Source organism: Cyprinus carpio, chromosome A7, assembly GCF_018340385.1.
Source record: "Cyprinus carpio isolate SPL01 chromosome A7, ASM1834038v1, whole genome shotgun sequence".
Classification (NCBI taxonomy): domain Eukaryota; kingdom Metazoa; phylum Chordata; class Actinopteri; order Cypriniformes; family Cyprinidae; genus Cyprinus; species Cyprinus carpio.
In genome coordinates, this window is record NC_056578.1 from 46,310,699 (window position 1) to 46,329,325 (window position 18,627).

The 18,627-nt window shown below is 41.4% G+C and overlaps 2 protein-coding genes and 2 pseudogenes across 2 annotated transcripts; all 4 read right to left on the reverse strand.

The window, feature by feature from the left end:
* Positions 1-8,504: 8,504 nt before the first annotated feature.
* LOC122145741 (histone H2B-like) lies at positions 8,505-8,963 on the reverse strand. Its single transcript, XM_042761299.1, has one exon. The coding sequence runs from the start codon at positions 8,926-8,928 to the stop codon at positions 8,554-8,556; it is 375 nt and encodes a 124-aa protein (XP_042617233.1). The 5' UTR covers positions 8,929-8,963; the 3' UTR covers positions 8,505-8,553.
* A 1,506-nt stretch (positions 8,964-10,469) lies between these two features.
* On the reverse strand, positions 10,470-10,980 carry LOC109109675 (histone H3-like). Its single transcript, XM_042761298.1, has one exon. It carries the CDS (start codon positions 10,930-10,932, stop codon positions 10,522-10,524), a length of 411 nt encoding a protein of 136 aa, XP_042617232.1. The 5' UTR covers positions 10,933-10,980; the 3' UTR covers positions 10,470-10,521.
* Positions 10,981-12,157: 1,177 nt separating this feature from the next.
* LOC122145739 lies at positions 12,158-12,717 on the reverse strand (annotated as a pseudogene).
* Positions 12,718-15,496: 2,779 nt separating this feature from the next.
* On the reverse strand, positions 15,497-16,097 carry LOC122145738 (annotated as a pseudogene).
* Positions 16,098-18,627: the final 2,530 nt, after the last annotated feature.

An 18,627-nucleotide genomic window follows, 5' to 3' on the forward strand; every position in this document is an offset into this window, starting at 1 on the left:
TTCCACATTTCTTCCACATAGGCATCACCGCATGACCTTGATAGTTAGAAGTGGATTCCCCCTCAGGGAAAATCCCTTGGTCTTGAGCCACCACTGTAGGGGTCTCAAGTACAGCAGGCCAAAAGGTATCATGTGGGATGCAGCTGCCATCAGGCCAAAGGGAAGTACTCGATATTGGTAAGCTTCGCCCCCAAGAACGAACCTCAGAAACTTCCTGTGTTGTGGAAGGATGGAGATGTGGAAGTATGCGTCTTTGAGATCTATGGTGAGAAACCAGTCCTCGGATCTGATTTGAGCTACAACATGCATGATTGTGAGCATTTTGAATTTCAGTGTCATAACTGATTGATTTAGTACACGTAGATCTATGATCAGACACAACCCCCCCATCCTTCTTCGGAACTATGAAATACCCGGCTGTAAAACCCGGATTCCCTGTCTTGAGGAGGGACCACCTCGATGGCCTCCTTCCTCAATAGGGTATTCACTTCTTGTTCCATAACCAGAGCCTGCTCGGGGCCGACTAGTGTCAGAGTAACCCCGTTGAATCTCGGCGGTGGAGAGCCGAACTGAATATGGTAGCCTTTCTCTACTGTGCGCAGGACCCATTGAGATACATTTGGCAATAGTTTCCACGCTGCCAAATAATCTACTAAGGGAATCAGTCTCTCGAGACTGACCTCTGGTTTTACTGGGACAGCCAGATCTGCGTTTCTTTGACCTGGCTGTTCCTAAGACCCCCGAAGGGGTGGCGAGCCTCTCAGCTCCGCTACATACATGGGCAGAAAATACTGAGAGCGGTGCTCGCTGGAAGCCGCTGCGCCCTGGAACTCTGGTAGGGTTGGCAGACTGACTTCCCGAGGGCACCGAGGTGAGATGGGGCTTCCATGAGGCAGACCCTGTCTTTCTCCTTCATCTCAGACAGGGTCAGCCATAAGTGTCTCTTCGCGGCCACCATAGCTGCCATAGACCGCCCAATCGCTCGGGCGGTCTCCTTGGTGGCGCGGAGGGAGAGATCAGCAGTCCGTCTCAGCTCTGATATATCTTCGGACTTGATCTCCTCTCCCTCGTCTAGCTCTTTAAGCAGGTCGGCTTGGTACGCCTGTAACACCGCCATGGTGTGCAGACACGCACCAGCCTGACCTGCTGCCACATACCCTTTGCCCACCAAATCCGAAGTTGCTCTAAGCAGCTAGGAGGGCAACGTCGGGGCCTTCAGAGACAATGCAGCCCCGGGGGACAGATAGCTCGCAAGCGTCTGTTCCACCCATGGCATCGCTCTATAGCCACGCTGTCCCTTCCCCACCACATTGCCATAATAATCAGATGAAGGGATGTAGAGGCGGGCTGAAAACAGATGTTTCCACGATCTGGCTATCTCTTCATGCAGATCGGGAAAGAAGGGAATGCCCCAGCTTGGAGGTGGTTGCCTCGCCCGCAGAAAGCGTTCATCTAGCTTACTTTCTGCGGTTCAGATGTTTTCTCGGCGGGCCAATCGATGTTGAGCTTGGCCACCACCCGAGTAACCACCTCCAAGAGCTCCTCATATTGTGGGGAGTAGGGTGGCGAATCCCCGCCGACAGACTCCGCATCAACCTCCTCAGAGGAAGAGAGGCGGAGTGTCGATCCCTCTCCCTGGGGGGAAGAAACCGCCGAGCGTGCTTCTGAACCCAGGGATTGGGCGCCAGATCTGGCAGAAGTGGAAGGAAATAGGGACTCGCCCGTCTCCATTCCCTCTGCTAGATCCACCTGCGAAACCCACAAGTGCAGCTACCGCTCTGCCTCAGCAGAAGCGGGGCCAGCACCGCAGGGAATGCTGGCGAAGGCTCCCTCCTCAAAGAGAGCCCTCCGGGAACGAAGCAGCCGCACTGGCATGCGATCACAATGCGGACAGTCGGCCCCCTCGAGGGCGAACTCAGCGTATTTCGATCCCAGGCAGACCACGCACAGACTGTGTGTATCCCCACTCGTTATATATCGTGGGCAGGGAGGAACACAGAGCCTGAAACGCGATCCGGATTCGCCCTTTTGATGTTTAGATTTTGCCTTGCTCTTAGACGTTTCTAACTAGGGGACAGACAACAGTAAATAAGACTCACAAGACAAACTGAGGACATTCACACACAGAGCGCTTGCTGAAAGACGCAAAGATGACGCCAGCTGCGCGGAATGTGCTTTTATAGCTTTCTGGTCGCTTACATCACCCTGCCAGTGACGTCACACTCTTCCATTGGACAGATTGCACACGATATTCAGAGTCACTCACGCTAGACGCGTTCCCCCATAGCGTTTCCGACGCAGCTCGAGTTCCTGGAGAGGAACTGACTGTTTGAACGAACACCAGCCAATCAGAACCGAGTATTATTAGACAGACCAACTGCGCTTACACTAACCACCTTGAATAAACGTTACATTCAAAAATACCATACAAAGATATAAAAATAGAACAACACAGTCTAAGTGTGAATGACACACACCTACACCGCATGAAGTTGACTGTAACCGAGAGTAGCCTGCTGTTTTCACTCATTTAAATAGCATTTTAAGTTTCTTAAGGACGCCTACATTGAATAATTCAGACATCACATCATATGCTTATGATTACACAGAAATCGGGCTAATAATTGTCTGATGATGAAATTCCCGCATTTGGAAAAATGTCGACAGAATGCAACGGGAACCAAAATAGGGAGCACAACTTGACTACTGTCAAGCAACAAACTACACTCAACTAAAACTAGACCTCAAATGTAAAAATCATAAATATTTTTAAATATTAGGCCTAACGGTCCGAGTCCAAGTTTAAAAACACACAGTCAAGATTTAGCTTAATAACAACATTAAACAAAAACCAATATTGTTGAGAAAATATTCTACCTGCTTATTTTTGATCCAGATAAATTGCTGAGAGTCGATCCACTGTGTGCCTAGAGGAGAGGAGTTCCTCTCGAATATTTAAAAACCTTCATAGTTATCATAAATGTTAGTTTATTTAGTTATCATAAATGTACGTTTATTTCACCCTTGGTAAATATGATCAAATAAGGCTGTGAAAATTCATCTGCATTGTTAATCCTTTTGATCTTTTATTTAAAAAAATCACAAAAATGTATTCTTTCATTGGATAATAAGAATTTAAAATGGGGGGAAATATCCTTATGAAATAAAGGTTTTTCTCAAATACTCGTTGGATACAATTATTGGCACCCCTAGAAATTCTTATGAGTAAAATTTCTCTGAAGTATATTCCCATTCATATTAACAATTTTGAGCACTCCAGCGTGATTATAAACATGAAATTATCGAGCCATGGCTTCCTGTCTCACAGAAATATAAAGAGGAGGCAAAACAAAGCCCAAATTCCCTTAATCATCCATCACAATGAGAAAAACCAAAGAATATATTTCTGATGTGCAGCAAAATATAATTGACCTTCACAAATTAGTGAAGTGGCTTTAAGAAAAGAGGTAGAGCAGTGAAAATTCCCATTTCCACCATCAGGGAAATAATTAAGGAATTTCCAATCAACAGGAAAATGTTACAAAACTGCCTGGAAGAGGACGTGTGTCTATATCGTCCTAATGTGTGGTGAGGAGGAGAGTTTGAGTAGCTAAAGACTCTCCAAGGACCACAGATGGAGAATTGCAGAAAATAGTTGACTCTCTGGTTCAGAAAACCTTTAAAAAAAATTGTCAAACAGAACCTACATCAACACAAGTTGTTTGGAAGGGTTACAAGAAAAATTCTCCTAGCTCACCCAAAAACAAACTAAAGCATATTCAGATATCAGCCATGATTGGAACTTTAAATGGGAATGGCTTCTATGATCAAATGAAACTAAAAAATTAGCTTTTTAGCAGCAAACACTCAAGATGGGTTTGGTGAACACAGAGAAAAAACGTACCCCATGTGTACAATGAAATGTACTGCTGTATTTTTGATGTTGTGGGCCTATATTTCTGCTGGAGGTCCTGGACATCTTGTTTAGACACATGGCATCATGGATTCTATCAAATACCAACAGATAAAAAATCAGTAAGTGACTGACTCTGTTAGAAATCTTATAATGGGCCATGTTTGGATCTTCCAACCGTAATCCAACCGTAATCCATAATCCAAACACAAACCTCAAAAACAACACAGAAATGGGTCACTGAGCTCAAACCAAGCTTCTGCTATAGCCATTCCAGTCCTCTGACCTGAACCCTACGGAAACTGAGAGGAGTGAACTGAAGAGAAGCACCAACATGGAGCTGGGAATCTAAAGGGTCTGGAGTGATTCTGGATGAAGGAATTGTCTCTGATCTATGGTCAGGTGTTCTCTAACCTCATCAGGCATTATAGAAGAAAATTTTGACCTGTTAAACTGGCAAATGGAGGTTTCAAAAAGTATTGAATAATACACATTGCCCATTAATTGTGGCCAATGTGTATTAGAGAAAAAAACATTTATATTCATAATGATATTTCCCCCCATTTTAAATTCTTATTATCCAATTAAAGGATCCATTTTTGTGAATTTGTTTAAATAAAAGGTCAAAAGGATTAACAATGCAGATGTATTTTCACAGCCTTATTTGATCATATTTACCAAGGGTGCCAATATTTTTGGGCATGACTGTATATGTAAAAGGTCATCTGTTAAATACAAATGCATATTTATGAAGTTTTGATAAATTAGTGATTGCTTTTTTTATTTTTTCATTTATGGAGACAGGTATAAACACACACACACACACACACACACACACACACACACAGTGTACACACATATATATATATATATATATATATATATATATAAACGTTAATGGTTATTCACAGTTGCAGGTTCACCATGTTATTTTACATAGAACATGTACATTCACAGTATATTTCAAAAATACAGGAAAAACTGTAAAAATAAAAATACATTTTTTTTTTTTTTTTTACAGTATAGGCTTGTTCGAGATGCAGCGGTGCTGTGTATGACATCAAAGTACCGCGAGAGGGACACTGTATGCTTTTGAATTGCTCTCACTGTACTTTGACTTTTCTAGCACTGTTGATAAACGAGGGCCCAGGTCAGCTCCCCCGAACAATTAAATATGTGTTTAAAACCTTTGCCTGCTGAGTTGAAGCAGATAAGAACAGATGAAGATATACTGCCCACGGAAATACTACTTCTTGGTGGTAGGTTTATTTGTTCAGTTAACCTTGAGCTCACTCCTGAGTTTTTCCTGGGTGGATAGTGCTGGTGTGCATTTGCAAATGTTAGCTAACATAACCATTTTATAACGATTCTAAAAAAAGATATGAAATGTAACAGACCGAAATATGCAATGAAATTACCATTTTAGTAACAATATAGCATCAAAAAAGATATATTTAGTCGCTAATCCCACTCCTAACTTTAACCCTAAACATTTCTTACAGTAGGCTGTAAATTAAAACATGACAGACAGATAAGTGCAATCAAGTAATTTATTGCCAAAATGTCAAAAACAGTACCAAAAGTAACCCAAAAGTAGTGTTTGTAGTATATAAACCAATCATAAAATTGCTGTTACAAAAATAAAGGGTGAAAGATATTATAGAATACAAATTATTGGTTATTGTCCAGCAGTGTATTTGATTTCTTAGTCAATTAAAAATAAGAAATAAAGTGCATATAATCCAAATTAAGTTTCTAATTGCACAGTCAAAGTGTAAAACATTGCAAAGTGAACTGAAATGGAGAAACAACAGTTTCTAAATACACTCTTCTGTAACTGTTATTTCGATTACAGCACTAATAGATTTGCTCTATTTGATGGCTCCACTTGGCTCATAAAAGAGCGGTGAGGAATAAACTTTCTTTTATTTCTTCTTGGGAGCTGCATTTTTAGGCTTAGTGGCTTCGGGTTTGGCAGTCTTGGCCTTTTGGGGGCTCTTGGTTGCTATCTTAGCGGCTGCTGTGGGGGGTTTCTTGGTTTCCTTAGTCGACTTCTTAGTGATGGGCTTCTTTATATATATATATATATAATAAATACATATATATATGTATATATATATATATATATATATATATATATTATTGATATTATTATAAAATGCAATGCACACAGACTGAAGTTTTTAAGTTTTGGTTTTTTAATTGTGATGATTTTGGCTCACTTTAACAAAAACCCAGCGCTTCACTATCTCAACAAATTAGAATACTTCACCAACAACAAAAAAAAAAACCATTTTTAGTGAATTGTTGTAACTTCTGGAAAATATGTTCATATAGCTACTGTGCATGTACTCAGACTTGGTAGGGGCTCCTTTTGCTTTAATTACTTCAATTGCTTACATGGAGGTGATCAGTTTGTGGCACTGCTGAGGTGGTATAGAAGCCCAGGTTTCTTTGACAGTGGCCTTCAGCTCATCTGCATTTTTTGGTCTCTTGTTTCTCATTCTCCTCTTGACAAACTGTTTATCAATCACGTTTCGCAATCGGCAAAGCAAACTGTGGTACACACACTGTAAAAAAATCTAATGAGCTATTTACTTAAAAAAAATTAAGGTAACAATATTACACATAATATTTTTGAGTAGTTTGTCAGGCTTGATTTTATAATGGAATCTACCTGAATAAATCATGTGAAATCTCCTAAATTAATTAATCTATGACACAGTCAAACACACCAACACAACGGTCATTTAACCAACTTTTGGTGCTTTTGGCAGTGTGGGCAGGTGCCAAATCCTCCTGGAAAATGGAAAAAAGCATCTTCAAAAAGCTGGTCAGCAGAAGGAAGGATGAAGTTCTCCAAAATGTCTTGGTAAACGGTAGTGTAAGTCTCAGCCTGATCGCATTTCCCTTGAACAATTCGGACAACTTGCTCAATTTGTGATACCTCGACATCATTTGTCTTGACTTTCGTTGAAAACGATTTCAATCCTACCCACAAGTCTACAGTCTTAAACAAATTAATTAAGGTGATCAATATTACAGTCTTCAACAAAATTAACTATCATGGTGGTATTTGAGGTATTTGACAGAATTGAGTATATTTATCAAAAAGCGAGGGCGGTCAGTTATTTTCTGTCCTTATTTTTTGGCATTATCCTCAGTTAGCACACGAGCTGAACATTACACTTCTGACAATTGGCCAATCCACCGTTTTTCCACTTTATTCCCTTATTCCTTTTTAAAAGGAAATTTCACTCTCTACCTGTTTATTGAATCAAGGAAGGAAGGAACTCAAAGGAAAAAAGATCTCAGAGCTCGGACCAAGAAGACTGTTCAGGTGGCCAGCTTGTGCTTCCCCGACTGCATCGTGCTTTTTGACTGACAGACTAACAGTCTCACACTGCAGCTTCATGCTGTCTAACCATCTCTCCACTATTAGCTAGTTATGTTGCAATGTGTCCACTTATATAAAATACAAGAAGTTTACATCAGTAGTCCAATTTTCTAATGTATTTATGTGCAAATATAATAGAAAATTCTGACTGAAACTCGTGACTTTTCTCATCATAAACAACAATGTGCAGATGTACGTACGATGCAAGAGATTCATTTATCATACAGTGTATGGACAGCTTCAGTGATTATAAGAGGATCTACGAGCTAAACTGAGGTCAGGGGTAATATTCTTTAATGTGAATGTCCTCCGCTCGCTTTCTCCATAATTCACTCACTTGTTTGAATAACTGTGGAAATCAAAGTGTTATAATTAGTAACTTAGAATGTTTTTGATTAAACTGTGATCACTTTAAATACTAATTCAGTCGTATTAAAATATTTCAGGACACCTTATCTGGTACTTGTCTAAATAAACTGGTTTGTGATGTGTGTAGTTAATAGATCACACTAACATTAGGCTATGATATTTATTGATACTTTTTTTAGTACTTTTCTTTTTGATGTGTATAGTAATTTGTTTAGTTAATATACATCAATCAACAAAATGTCCCAACAAACGTGATTATTCCAGGGAACTTTTTAACGGATGTTATGGTACAATGCAAATATTTTGAGTTTCCCTTTATTTACTAAGAGTCCCTTATTTTCCATTTCTTAAGACTTTTGTCAAAACAAAAGCACTTGAAAGACAATGAACTCCAAGCCTGTAGAGAGCAGTGCACTATTGCAGACTTGTATACTGAAGTTACATTATTTTAATATAGTCAGTCATGAATTAAAATGGGCCAGTCTGATGCATGAAACTCTAAAGCTAAAATAGTCAGTCATGAATTAAAATGGGCAAGCAAAATAAAACAAGTAATAATTAAAGAGAAATAAAATGCATGTACACAGATGATCTTACAGGGAGAAACAGTTAAAACATCGTGATAACGCATTATTTTAATATAGTCAGTCATGAATTAAAATGGGCCAGTCTGATGCATGAAACTCTAAAATAGGACGGGGACTTATTTTAAAAATAATAATAATAATAATAATAATACAGCCTAATAGAATTAGCGGTGGATGAACTGCATGTTAACATGATCGCTTAAGAACTTATAACATTTGAAGCTCTTTTATCGAGAAGTTGAGTGGCTCTTAAAAGAGCCTTTGTGTGTGAGAGCTGCAGCAGAGCTCTACTTGGAGCTGGTGTACTTGGTAACGGCCTTGGTGCCCTCAGACACGGCGTGTTTGGCCAGCTCCCCGGGCAGCAGCAGACGCACGGCGGTCTGGATCTCTCGGGAAGTGATGGTGGAGCGCTTGTTGTAGTGAGCGAGACGAGACGCTTCACCGGCGATGCGCTCGAAGATGTCGTTGACGAAAGAGTTCATGATGCCCATCGCCTTCGAAGAGATCCCGGTGTCAGGATGAACCTGCTTCAGCACTTTGTACACGTAGATGGCGTAGCTCTCCTTCCTGGACTTTCTGCGCTTTTTTCCTCCTTTCGCGGCAGTCTTAGTTACGGCCTTCTTGGAGCCTTTCTTCGGCGCGGACTTCGCTGGTTCAGGCATGATGAGATCTGATCAGTGGCTGGTTTCACAAATCAATACTTTTCTCTCCGCTTTCAGGGGTTTTTATTCACTTCTCTATGCTAATCTTCAAAGCTTAAAGGAACATTCTGATTGCGTGATTTCTTTGGCCCAACCCAAGGGACGTGTTTTATTGGACAACTCAAGGCTTGTGAGGACCAATCACAAGCTGTTAAATGATAGCCCCACCCTTCACTCCTTGCGTGGACTGCACCCCGCTCGGTCTCCCTTGTTTCATTTCCCGCTTTCTTTCTTTTTTATTTTCTTTTTTCAAAAACAATAGCTCTCCCCAAATGTTGTGCATGGTAGAGTAACTTCAAAACCTTTATTCACCCATTTTCGGAGGAGAGCAATGAGGATCAGAAGTGTTTAAAATCCGACCAAAACGTTACTGATTCATGAACTATAAACACAGGCTACTAACAACACTAAACAACTATATTGTTCCTCTACTTTTGAACCACAGAATTTCTTAATAAAAGCCCTTTTTACATTCGTGTAATATTTACATTTGTATTTATTCATTAGCAAACGCTTTTATCCAAAGTGACTTACAATTGAGGAATACAAGTGATTCATCATAAAGAGGCAAATAAACACAGGAAGTGCTCATAATACAAAGTTTCAGACATTCTTTTTAGATTAGTACAAGTACTAGAAAAGAGAAATAATGAAAGAGAAAGCAAAGTTTTATTTTTTTATGATGAAGTCAGATGTTGATGAAAGAGATGAGTTTTCAGCTGTTGCTTAAAAATGGTCGGAGATGCAGTATTCTGGATGGGGTTGGGAAGATCATTGCACCAGCCAGGAACGGTGAACGAGAATGTTCTGTAAAGTGATTTTGTGCCTCTCTGTGATGGTACCACGAGGCTCCGCTCCGCTGTGGATCTCAGGCTTCTGGAGGGGATGTGAGTGGAAGAAGGAGGGTGCTGAGCCTGTGGCTGTTCAATATGCAAACATCAATGACTTGAGTTTAATGTGAATGAAATATCATTTTTGCTGTTGTCTGATTTTTGTGCAACATCACTCCTGCTCTCACCGTCGTGTCATTCTGATCCAAACGTCTTTACTTTATGTGAGTTAAGTTACTTGTGCGAGTTTATTAGATTTGTTCGTTATCGTGTAAAACTTTATGGTGACGCTTAAGGGCCTACTTTTCCGAATAACGAATATCTGCAGGTGAAATAAAGCAGGAAAAAAAGAGGGAGCGTTTTACATTTGCTTAAAGGACCTAATAGAAACCAAAGCCACGTGACAGCGCCTCCGCACTACAGTATATGACAATGAAATGTGCCGTCATGCAAAGTACACGTCTTAGATGTCAAGAATGGTATTGAGACAGTAATGTGTATGGAAAAAATAACCTTTATATAAAAATAGATTGTCTGCGTGTAGTATTATACACTAAAAATATACAGAGCAACAGAACATGTACTTTAAAATAATTTATTGCAAAAATGCAACGACAGCATCTATTAACTAGGAATAGGATTGAAACTTTAAACTCTTTAAGTGCAATTTGAGTGGCTCTTAAAAGAGCCTTTGGGTGCTGATATTAGTGATGCAGCGGCGGGTTTAAGCGCGCTCTCCGCGGATGCGGCGCGCCAGCTGGATGTCTTTGGGCATGATGGTGACTCTCTTGGCGTGGATGGCGCACAGATTGGTGTCCTCGAACAAACCGACCAGATAAGCCTCGCTGGACTCCTGCAGGGCCATGACAGCGGAGCTCTGGAAGCGCAGATCCGTCTTGAAATCCTGAGCGATCTCTCGCACCAGACGCTGGAAAGGCAGTTTCCGGATCAGCAGCTCGGTGGACTTCTGGTAGCGGCGGATCTCTCGGAGAGCCACGGTCCCGGGCCTGTAACGATGGGGCTTTTTGACGCCGCCGGTGGCTGGGGCGCTCTTCCGGGCGGCTTTAGTAGCGAGCTGCTTCCTTGGGGCTTTACCACCGGTGGATTTACGAGCGGTCTGCTTGGTTCTTGCCATTGCTGCAGTGTAATTGCTTCAAGCTAGGAGCGTTGAAAGTAACGATCAATATATCACAGCTGCTTTTAAACCATCTTAGGATGGCGTCGCGGGTACAGAAGCTTGTGATTGGCTGATGTGTGACGTCTGTGCATGACTGCTAGCCAATGATAGCGCGTCTCTAGTTTTCAAACAGACAGAGGATGGCCTATGTTTCCCGCTCAAGATGCTTTGTTCTGTTTACATCTTTTCGAGTAAAACTACAACGCTTCGTTACACATTATTTATACTCTTTTTGGTAGATTTCTTTGTTCACATAATTTCTGATGATTGTGTCTAACTCGGATTGGAACAATATACAGTATTTTCGTCTGCATAAAAACATTACAAACACTGGTCTATTATATACAATTATTTTATAATATTATTATCTAGATCAGTGATTACAACCAAACAAAACTACCTTCCTTTAAATGAACAGCTTATTAAATTGTCTTGATGCGAGATCATGCACTGCTAGTAATTATGTTGGAGTAGTTTTTTTTTTTTTTTTTTTTTTTTTTCAATTGCTAACAAGCATTGTTCAACACTGAAGACACATTTTCAAAACCGTTCATACAGTCTGCATTACCAACATGAATCTTGGCCAGTTCATCTCACCTCCAAAACTCAGTCAGACACAGACCAGCAAAACACTTCATATATGTCTCTAAATAAGATTGTTTAACCCCTACACTGGCAACAGTGTAAAACATACACTTCATTCAAAACATATGGATCTAAAAAAACACCAACAGCAAGGAGTATTACATAATCGATGAAGTTTTATATTTGACGATTGAATGATTTGTTACAAAAGTATTTCATTATAGGGTAAGAATAACCTTTTCATTTCACTGACTGAGAAAAGCAGCATTTTGCTATTATTGATCGGAATGTCTTTGGTTATTTTTTTTTTGTTGGTAGTGTTTTATTTTTTAAGTTTTTTGTGATGAGTTTGTTTGTTTTTTTAATTTATTGTGATGATTTTATTTATTTTTTTCATTTTTTATGATAATTGTTTTTGTGGATTTTGAAAAAATGTGGCGATTGAATGCATTGCCTGAAAGCAATGAAAAACTTTAATTCAGTTTGTTTAGCAAAACACTTTTTTTTTTTTTTTTCTCCTGTGTATTTTAGGAGTGAAACACTCATTGGTCACTTGTTAAACAACGGCAAATAGCTTGGTTTTAATAACCAATACATTATTGTAGTGTGCTTGTGCGGACTGAAATAACGTTAAATAAATGCGCTCTTTAAGAGATAAAATGGGTGGCTCTTAAAAGAGCCTTTGGGTTTCAGCAACACGCTTGTATGTGTTTACTTGGCTTTGGCGGGTTTCTCGGTCTTCTTGGGCAGCAGCACAGCCTGGATGTTGGGCAGCACGCCGCCCTGAGCGATGGTCACTCGGCCCAGGAGTTTGTTGAGCTCCTCGTCGTTGCGCACCGCTCAGCTGCAGGTGACGGGGAATGATGCGGGTTTCTTGTTGTTGTCTCTTGCGGCGTTTCCAGCCAACTCCAGGATCTCAGCGGTCAGATACTCGAGCACAGCCGCCAGATAGACGGGAGCTCCGGCACCCGACGCGCTGTGCGTAGTTCCCTTTGCGGAGAAGTCTGTGAACACGACCGACGGGGAACTGCAGCCCTGCTCTGGAGGAGCGACTCTTGGCCTTCGCTCTCGCCTTGCCACCGGTTTTGCCTCTTCCGCTCATTGTTGATGTAAGAACTTCTACGTTTATAATGAAGAAATAATGACTGTATGAGCCCAGGTCTACTTAATTTAAAAGAGTTGCGAGTCGCCCATTGGTTTAGAGTCTGTAAGATTTTAAACCAATCGCTGAACTTCCTCCAAACACCGACCGCCGAAGCCACGCCTCCACAGCTGGCGCACGGATAGTGCCGCTTTAGAAACAACACGACAGAAAACATTAAAGAAGTTGTGACGTGTGTTAAAGTATTTCAAAATAATTGTTAAGGCAAAAAGCATTGATCCATATTTTTTTAACTGATTAAATTTAGATCAATGACCCATTAAAGCTGTTAACTTTAATATATGTGTATTACTTTGTGTTTTTATTTTCTTTAAATACACAGTCAACATGTTCAACATTGAGTCGAGGTAAACTCAGATCCTCTTCTAATTTATTTTGTTATCGACTTTTTAATTTGCACTGTATTCTTCTGATTGTCAGCATACTCAGTCATCTTGGTGTCTACAAAAGATTTCTTATGACACTGATCTTGTGGATCTAATCAAACTAAATAATCGTTTGGACAATAGAAAAGAGGTTCAGCTTTTTGTTACATGGTGATATATATATATATATATATCAGGGGCGTAGGAGCCATTATAAGTGGTTGTAATTTGGGGGTCTTTGTTTTGTCCCCCTCATTTCCCCAATGTCAGATTTTGTTTTGCATTGCCTGCAGTCTCTGCCGATTTCAGAGTCTCCAAATTAATCCATTCTGCAACTTTTAAATGCATAATTAAATTTTTAAAAACGGCTTAAGTGCAGGTTCCGAAAGTTGGTCGTTTTGTCGCTATGGTTACACACACGCACCGTTGGCGGTGCGCTCAAAGTCTGTCAGCGTGTGCATTACCCAAAATTCCTGAATGAAGTTGAAACCCGTCATGTCACTGGATGAAATAAAATCGACTAGCAAAGATACTGGAGACCGCCTTATAGTTGGAGGATATTGTCATTTCGCCGTAAGGGTTTTGATGGCGTCATTTATTTATAAGGAGGGCAACACTCCAGTCCAAAAGCTTGACGCTAATAACCACAAACGGTTTATTGTATGTATGCTTGTTCGGACAGAAATACGTTTATTTCTTGTATGTAAATTAACCAACCGTAAACATGGGTAGGAAAGAAAAACGAAAAAACATGGAAGTAAAAATACTGAAATAAATACTGATCAGTGATAACATATTTTTTGTGGTTTTTTTGGGGTTTTTTTGATGGGATTGATCTGCTGGATATGTTTGGACGGTTGACGTTAACGTTACAACTAAACAACAATATTATTCACAGACGCACTTTGTATTTCGTAGGAGTATGCTAATTCAGCCGATGAAATGGCAGATTGCTGGTTTTCAGCTTGATCATTAGTTTTATTGTATTTTGAAACTGTCAAATTTAGCCTACTTCCAGCAATTTTTTTTAATTTTATGTTGTGTAACTCGAGCAAATGATAGATAATTAGCTAATGTGAATTCAATGTGCCATTGATGCGTGTCCATAAACTATGAGAAGTAACATTAGTCAAAATATGCACACAGAGATGAGCTCCCTACAATACTTTAAGAGGAAGAGGACAGAGGAGAACGAGCTTGGCCTTCGCTGGAGCTACATACAGTATATTCTAAAATTCACATAGTAAAAGTACTTTAGATCAGTAAAATTAGGTCAACGGCATGTCATCAGACATTTAACTAGTTGTTGTTATGATTATATATATTTAAATGTAAAATGAGTTCCGTGTCCTCAAACATTTGTTACTATCCTAGACAGGAGATGAAGAGACCACAGAACAGGGAGAGTTAGGTCCAAGTGAGAAACAGGTAATAGGAATATGACAGAATGCTCATTTGTGTAGGACAACAGAATTCATTGGTACTGTGTCGAGCTAATTAAGTAGTTGTTGTTATGATTATATATATTTAAATGTAAAAATAGTTTATCGCTGAAGCTTTTTAATAATAAGCTACATAGGGCCCTTTGAAATCCTTTTAATTCCAATTTTGGCAGATTCTGTGATATTCTACATTTAACAGCTGATTCCATTTTTATTATTTCCACCTTACTGCATTGCGTTTACTGTAGTGGTCGACCGATATTGGCTTTTTGTATATATATTATTACCCAGTCTGTCACTTCATATACCCTCCTACAAACAAAGTAGTACAATCCGTTCCCAAAATGAGCATTTAAGTGCTTAGATATATATATAATATATTATATATATATATAGATATTCTATATATACTATATATATATATATATATATAGAAATCCGGGGAATTTCCCCCGAACCCCCCTGGTTTACTGTCCCCCCCAGAGGTTCAATCGCTCCTACGCCCCTGATATATATAATATATATATATATATATATATATATATATATATATATATATATATATATATATATATATATATATATTTTTTTTTTTTTTTTTAATTCAATGTGAAGAAGACTATAGTTGACCTCTGATTTTAGAAGACATAAGGAAGCAGTAAAACCATGACAATCCATGGTCAGAAGATAGAAATAGTTCAGTCTTATAAACATCATATTCATTGCTCAGTTTTTTTTATTGTCTTGCCTGCAGTTTACAATGCTGGTGAATGACCTGTTGATGGATTATTGTCATGTTGTGTCTGCCATTTTATTAATTGTGTTGTTTTTAAAGTACAATGGTGGTACAATATAGTTGTTTCTTAACCTAACCTTACTTTCACAAAGTGAATACCTTTCTTTAGAGTGAGTGGCTCTGAAAAGAGCCGTTAGGGAATAAAACAGTAACGTTAGTTTTTTACTTCTTCTTGGGAGCTGCCTTTTTAGGCTTGGCAGCTTTTTGCCGCCTTGGGTTTGACAGTCTTGGCCTTTTTGGGGCTCTTGGCTGCTTTCTTAGGCGCTGCGGGCTTCTTTGCCTTCTTGGGGCTCTTCGTCGCCTTTTTAGCGGCTGCAGCGGCAGGTTTCTTGGCCTTCTTGGGTGATTTCTTAGCGGCAGCTTCTTTGCCGCTGCGCTCTTGGGCTTCTTGGCAGCAGCGGGTTTCTGAGCCGCGGGCTTCTTCACTTTAGGAGCTGCTTTCTTCGCCGGCTTCTTCTTGGTCTCGGTTTGCTGCTTGTTGATCTTGAAGGAGCCGGAGGCACCGGTTCCTTTGACCTGCACCAGGGTGCCTTTAGACACCAGGCTCTTGAGAGCGAGCTTCACGCGTGAGTTCTTCTTCTCCACGTCGTAGCCGCCGGCAGCGAGAGCTTTCTTCAGGGCGGCGAGAGACACACCGCTCCTCTCCTTCGATGCGGACACGGCTTTAACGATCAGATCACCGACAGCTGGACCTGCTTTCTTGGCTTTAGCAGCGGACTTCTTCTTGGGTGCTTTGGCCGGCGGGGCGGCTGCGGCGGGGCGGTTTCTGCCATCTCTCTCTCTCTCTCTCTGTGTAGATTTGCAGTATAACAGAAGCTCTTTAGCTTAAGTAATAAATGAGCAACATCAACAAGATCAAACTCAAGGCGAGCATCAGCCACGGAACAAAGCCGCGTGTGCATTTAATGCCTCGTTTAAGTGGAAAAGTTGATACAAGATTAAACTCGTCCTCTGAGTGAAGGGAATTTAATGAAATGATCATCAGTGAAGCACGTGTGCAGTGTTTGATAAAGCTGTTGTTTTGGGCAGCTTGAAGCACAAACATCCGTAGACTTCGAGTCTGTCACTTCTTTCTTTCTTTCTTTCTTTCTTTCTTTCATTCTTTCTTTCTTTCTTTCTTTCTTTCTTCCAAAAAAAAATAAATAAATAAAAATAGATCTTGCAGCTGAAACTGAACCAAGATGGCGGCGCGTCCACACGCAGTGGCCTCTCTCTGTTCCGACAGAACGGTCTTTTCGTGTTTTTTGTCTTGTGAGTCGCAGTGTTTTTGTACGTCGTCATCGCGTCTATCTGTCTTTAAGCGCGCATACAGTCGTGAGTTTCTGCTGGATGTCGGCAGAACCACATTTTTAGAGTTAAACTCTGCGCACACGGAACAGCTGCGGGCCCTCGGTCTGCTCCGGAGGCTTACATCATCACCGACCCCCACTGCTGCATCTCGCCCACAGTGGAGGAGCCACAAGCGGGCGTGAGAGGAAGCAAGAAGAGGGGGAAAGCGCGGAGGTATCCGGGCTAGGCTAACGGCTAACCCACACAAGCCATCTATCCCCACCATCGTACTGGCTAACGTACGCTCTTTGGACAATAAACTGGACTACATCCGATTACTACGTTCAACTCAAAGGACTGTAAGAGACTGTTGTGTGTTTGTATTCACGGAAACATGGCTCAGCGACAGCGTTCCGGACTGCGCCATTCAGCTCGACCAGCTGACGTGCTATCGAGCAGACAGAGCTCGCGTCGAGGGAATATACTGCCATACTGCTCGTTTCGGTTTACATTCCCCCGAACAACAACAACAGCAACAGGAACGATGCACTAAATGAACTGTACCAGCACATCAGTGAGCAGCAGACAGCACACCCCGATGCTTTTCTCATCATAGCTGGGGATTTCAACCATGCTGACTTAAAGAGTGTGTTTCCAAAAATACACCAACGCATTAACTTTCCAACACGAGGTAATAACATTTTAGACTTTGTTTACACCACACAGAGAGGAGCTTACAAAGCCCTCCCCCTCCCCCACCTCGGTGCCTCAGACCACATCACTGTCATGTTAATGCCTGCATACAGACCGCTCGTTAAAGTCGCCAAACCAGTTCAGAAACAGATTTAAGTGTGGCCAGAAGGGTCGTCTGACGCTCTTCAGGACTGCTTTGATACAACTGACTGGAATATGTTTAAGCAGGCTGCCACTTACAATAACACCATTGACCTCCAGGAGTACTCGGAGACTGTCACTGCCTACATCACCAAGTCTATTGAGGATGTAAAGGTAGAAATTAATATAGGTTTGGGGGAAATTGGGGTGAGTTGGTTGTTGGGTGAGGTCTACAGACTCCTGGAGACGTGGAACGCTGCCTTCAGAGCTGGAGATGAGGGGGGCCTGAGAACAGCCAGGGCCAACCTATCCCGCGGCATCAGAGAGTCTAAGAGACAATACTCCAGGAGGATAGCCCATCAATTCAGTGACAGCAGAGACACTCGGAGCCTGTGGCAGGGGATACAGACCATTACGGACTACAAGTCCCCACAGCGGACCTGTGACAGCAACATCTCTCTGCTGAATGAGCTGAACACCTTCTTCGCTCGCTTTGAGGCACAAAACAGCTCCACTGCACAGAAGACTCCACCTTCTCCCAGTGACCAGGTGATGATGCTGACCCCAAACAGTGTGAGGAGATCCTTCAGCAGGATCAATGCACGCAAAGCTCCGGGTCCTGACAACATTCCTGGGCGTGTACTGAGAGACTGTGCAGCAGAACTCACTGATGTCTTCACAGACATTTTCAACATCTCACTTAGTCAGGCTGTTGTTCCCACTTGCTTCAAAGCTACCACCATCATTACAGTCCCGAACAAGCCATCTCCATCCTGCTTCAATGACTATCGTCCTGTTGCACTTACTCCCATCCTCATGAAGTGCTTCGAACGGCTAGTCATGCACCACATCAAGTCTGCCCTCCCCCCCTCCCTGGACCCATTCCAGTTTGCATATCGGTTCAACCGGTCGACCGATGATGCCATCTCAACTACCCTTCACTCAGCACTCACACATCTAGAGAAAAAAGACTCATACGTCAGAATGCTGTTCATAGACTTCAGTTCAGCATTCAACACAATCATCCCTCAACAGCTCATTCACAAACTGGTCGAGCTGGGGCTCAACACTTCGCTGTGCAACTGGCCGTTGGACTTTCTGACTGGAAGACCTCAGGCAGTACGTGTCGGCAGCAACACATCCAGCACCATTACACTGAACACTGGGGCCCCCCAAGGATGTGTGCTGAGCCCCCTCCTC

Coding starts and splice junctions, on each gene's coding strand:
- LOC109109675 (XM_042761298.1), bottom strand. CDS start 10,932: ATGGCAAGAACCAAGCAGACCGCTCGTAAATCCACCGGTGGTAAAGCC.
- LOC122145741 (XM_042761299.1), bottom strand. CDS start 8,928: ATGCCTGAACCAGCGAAGTCCGCGCCGAAGAAAGGCTCCAAGAAGGCC.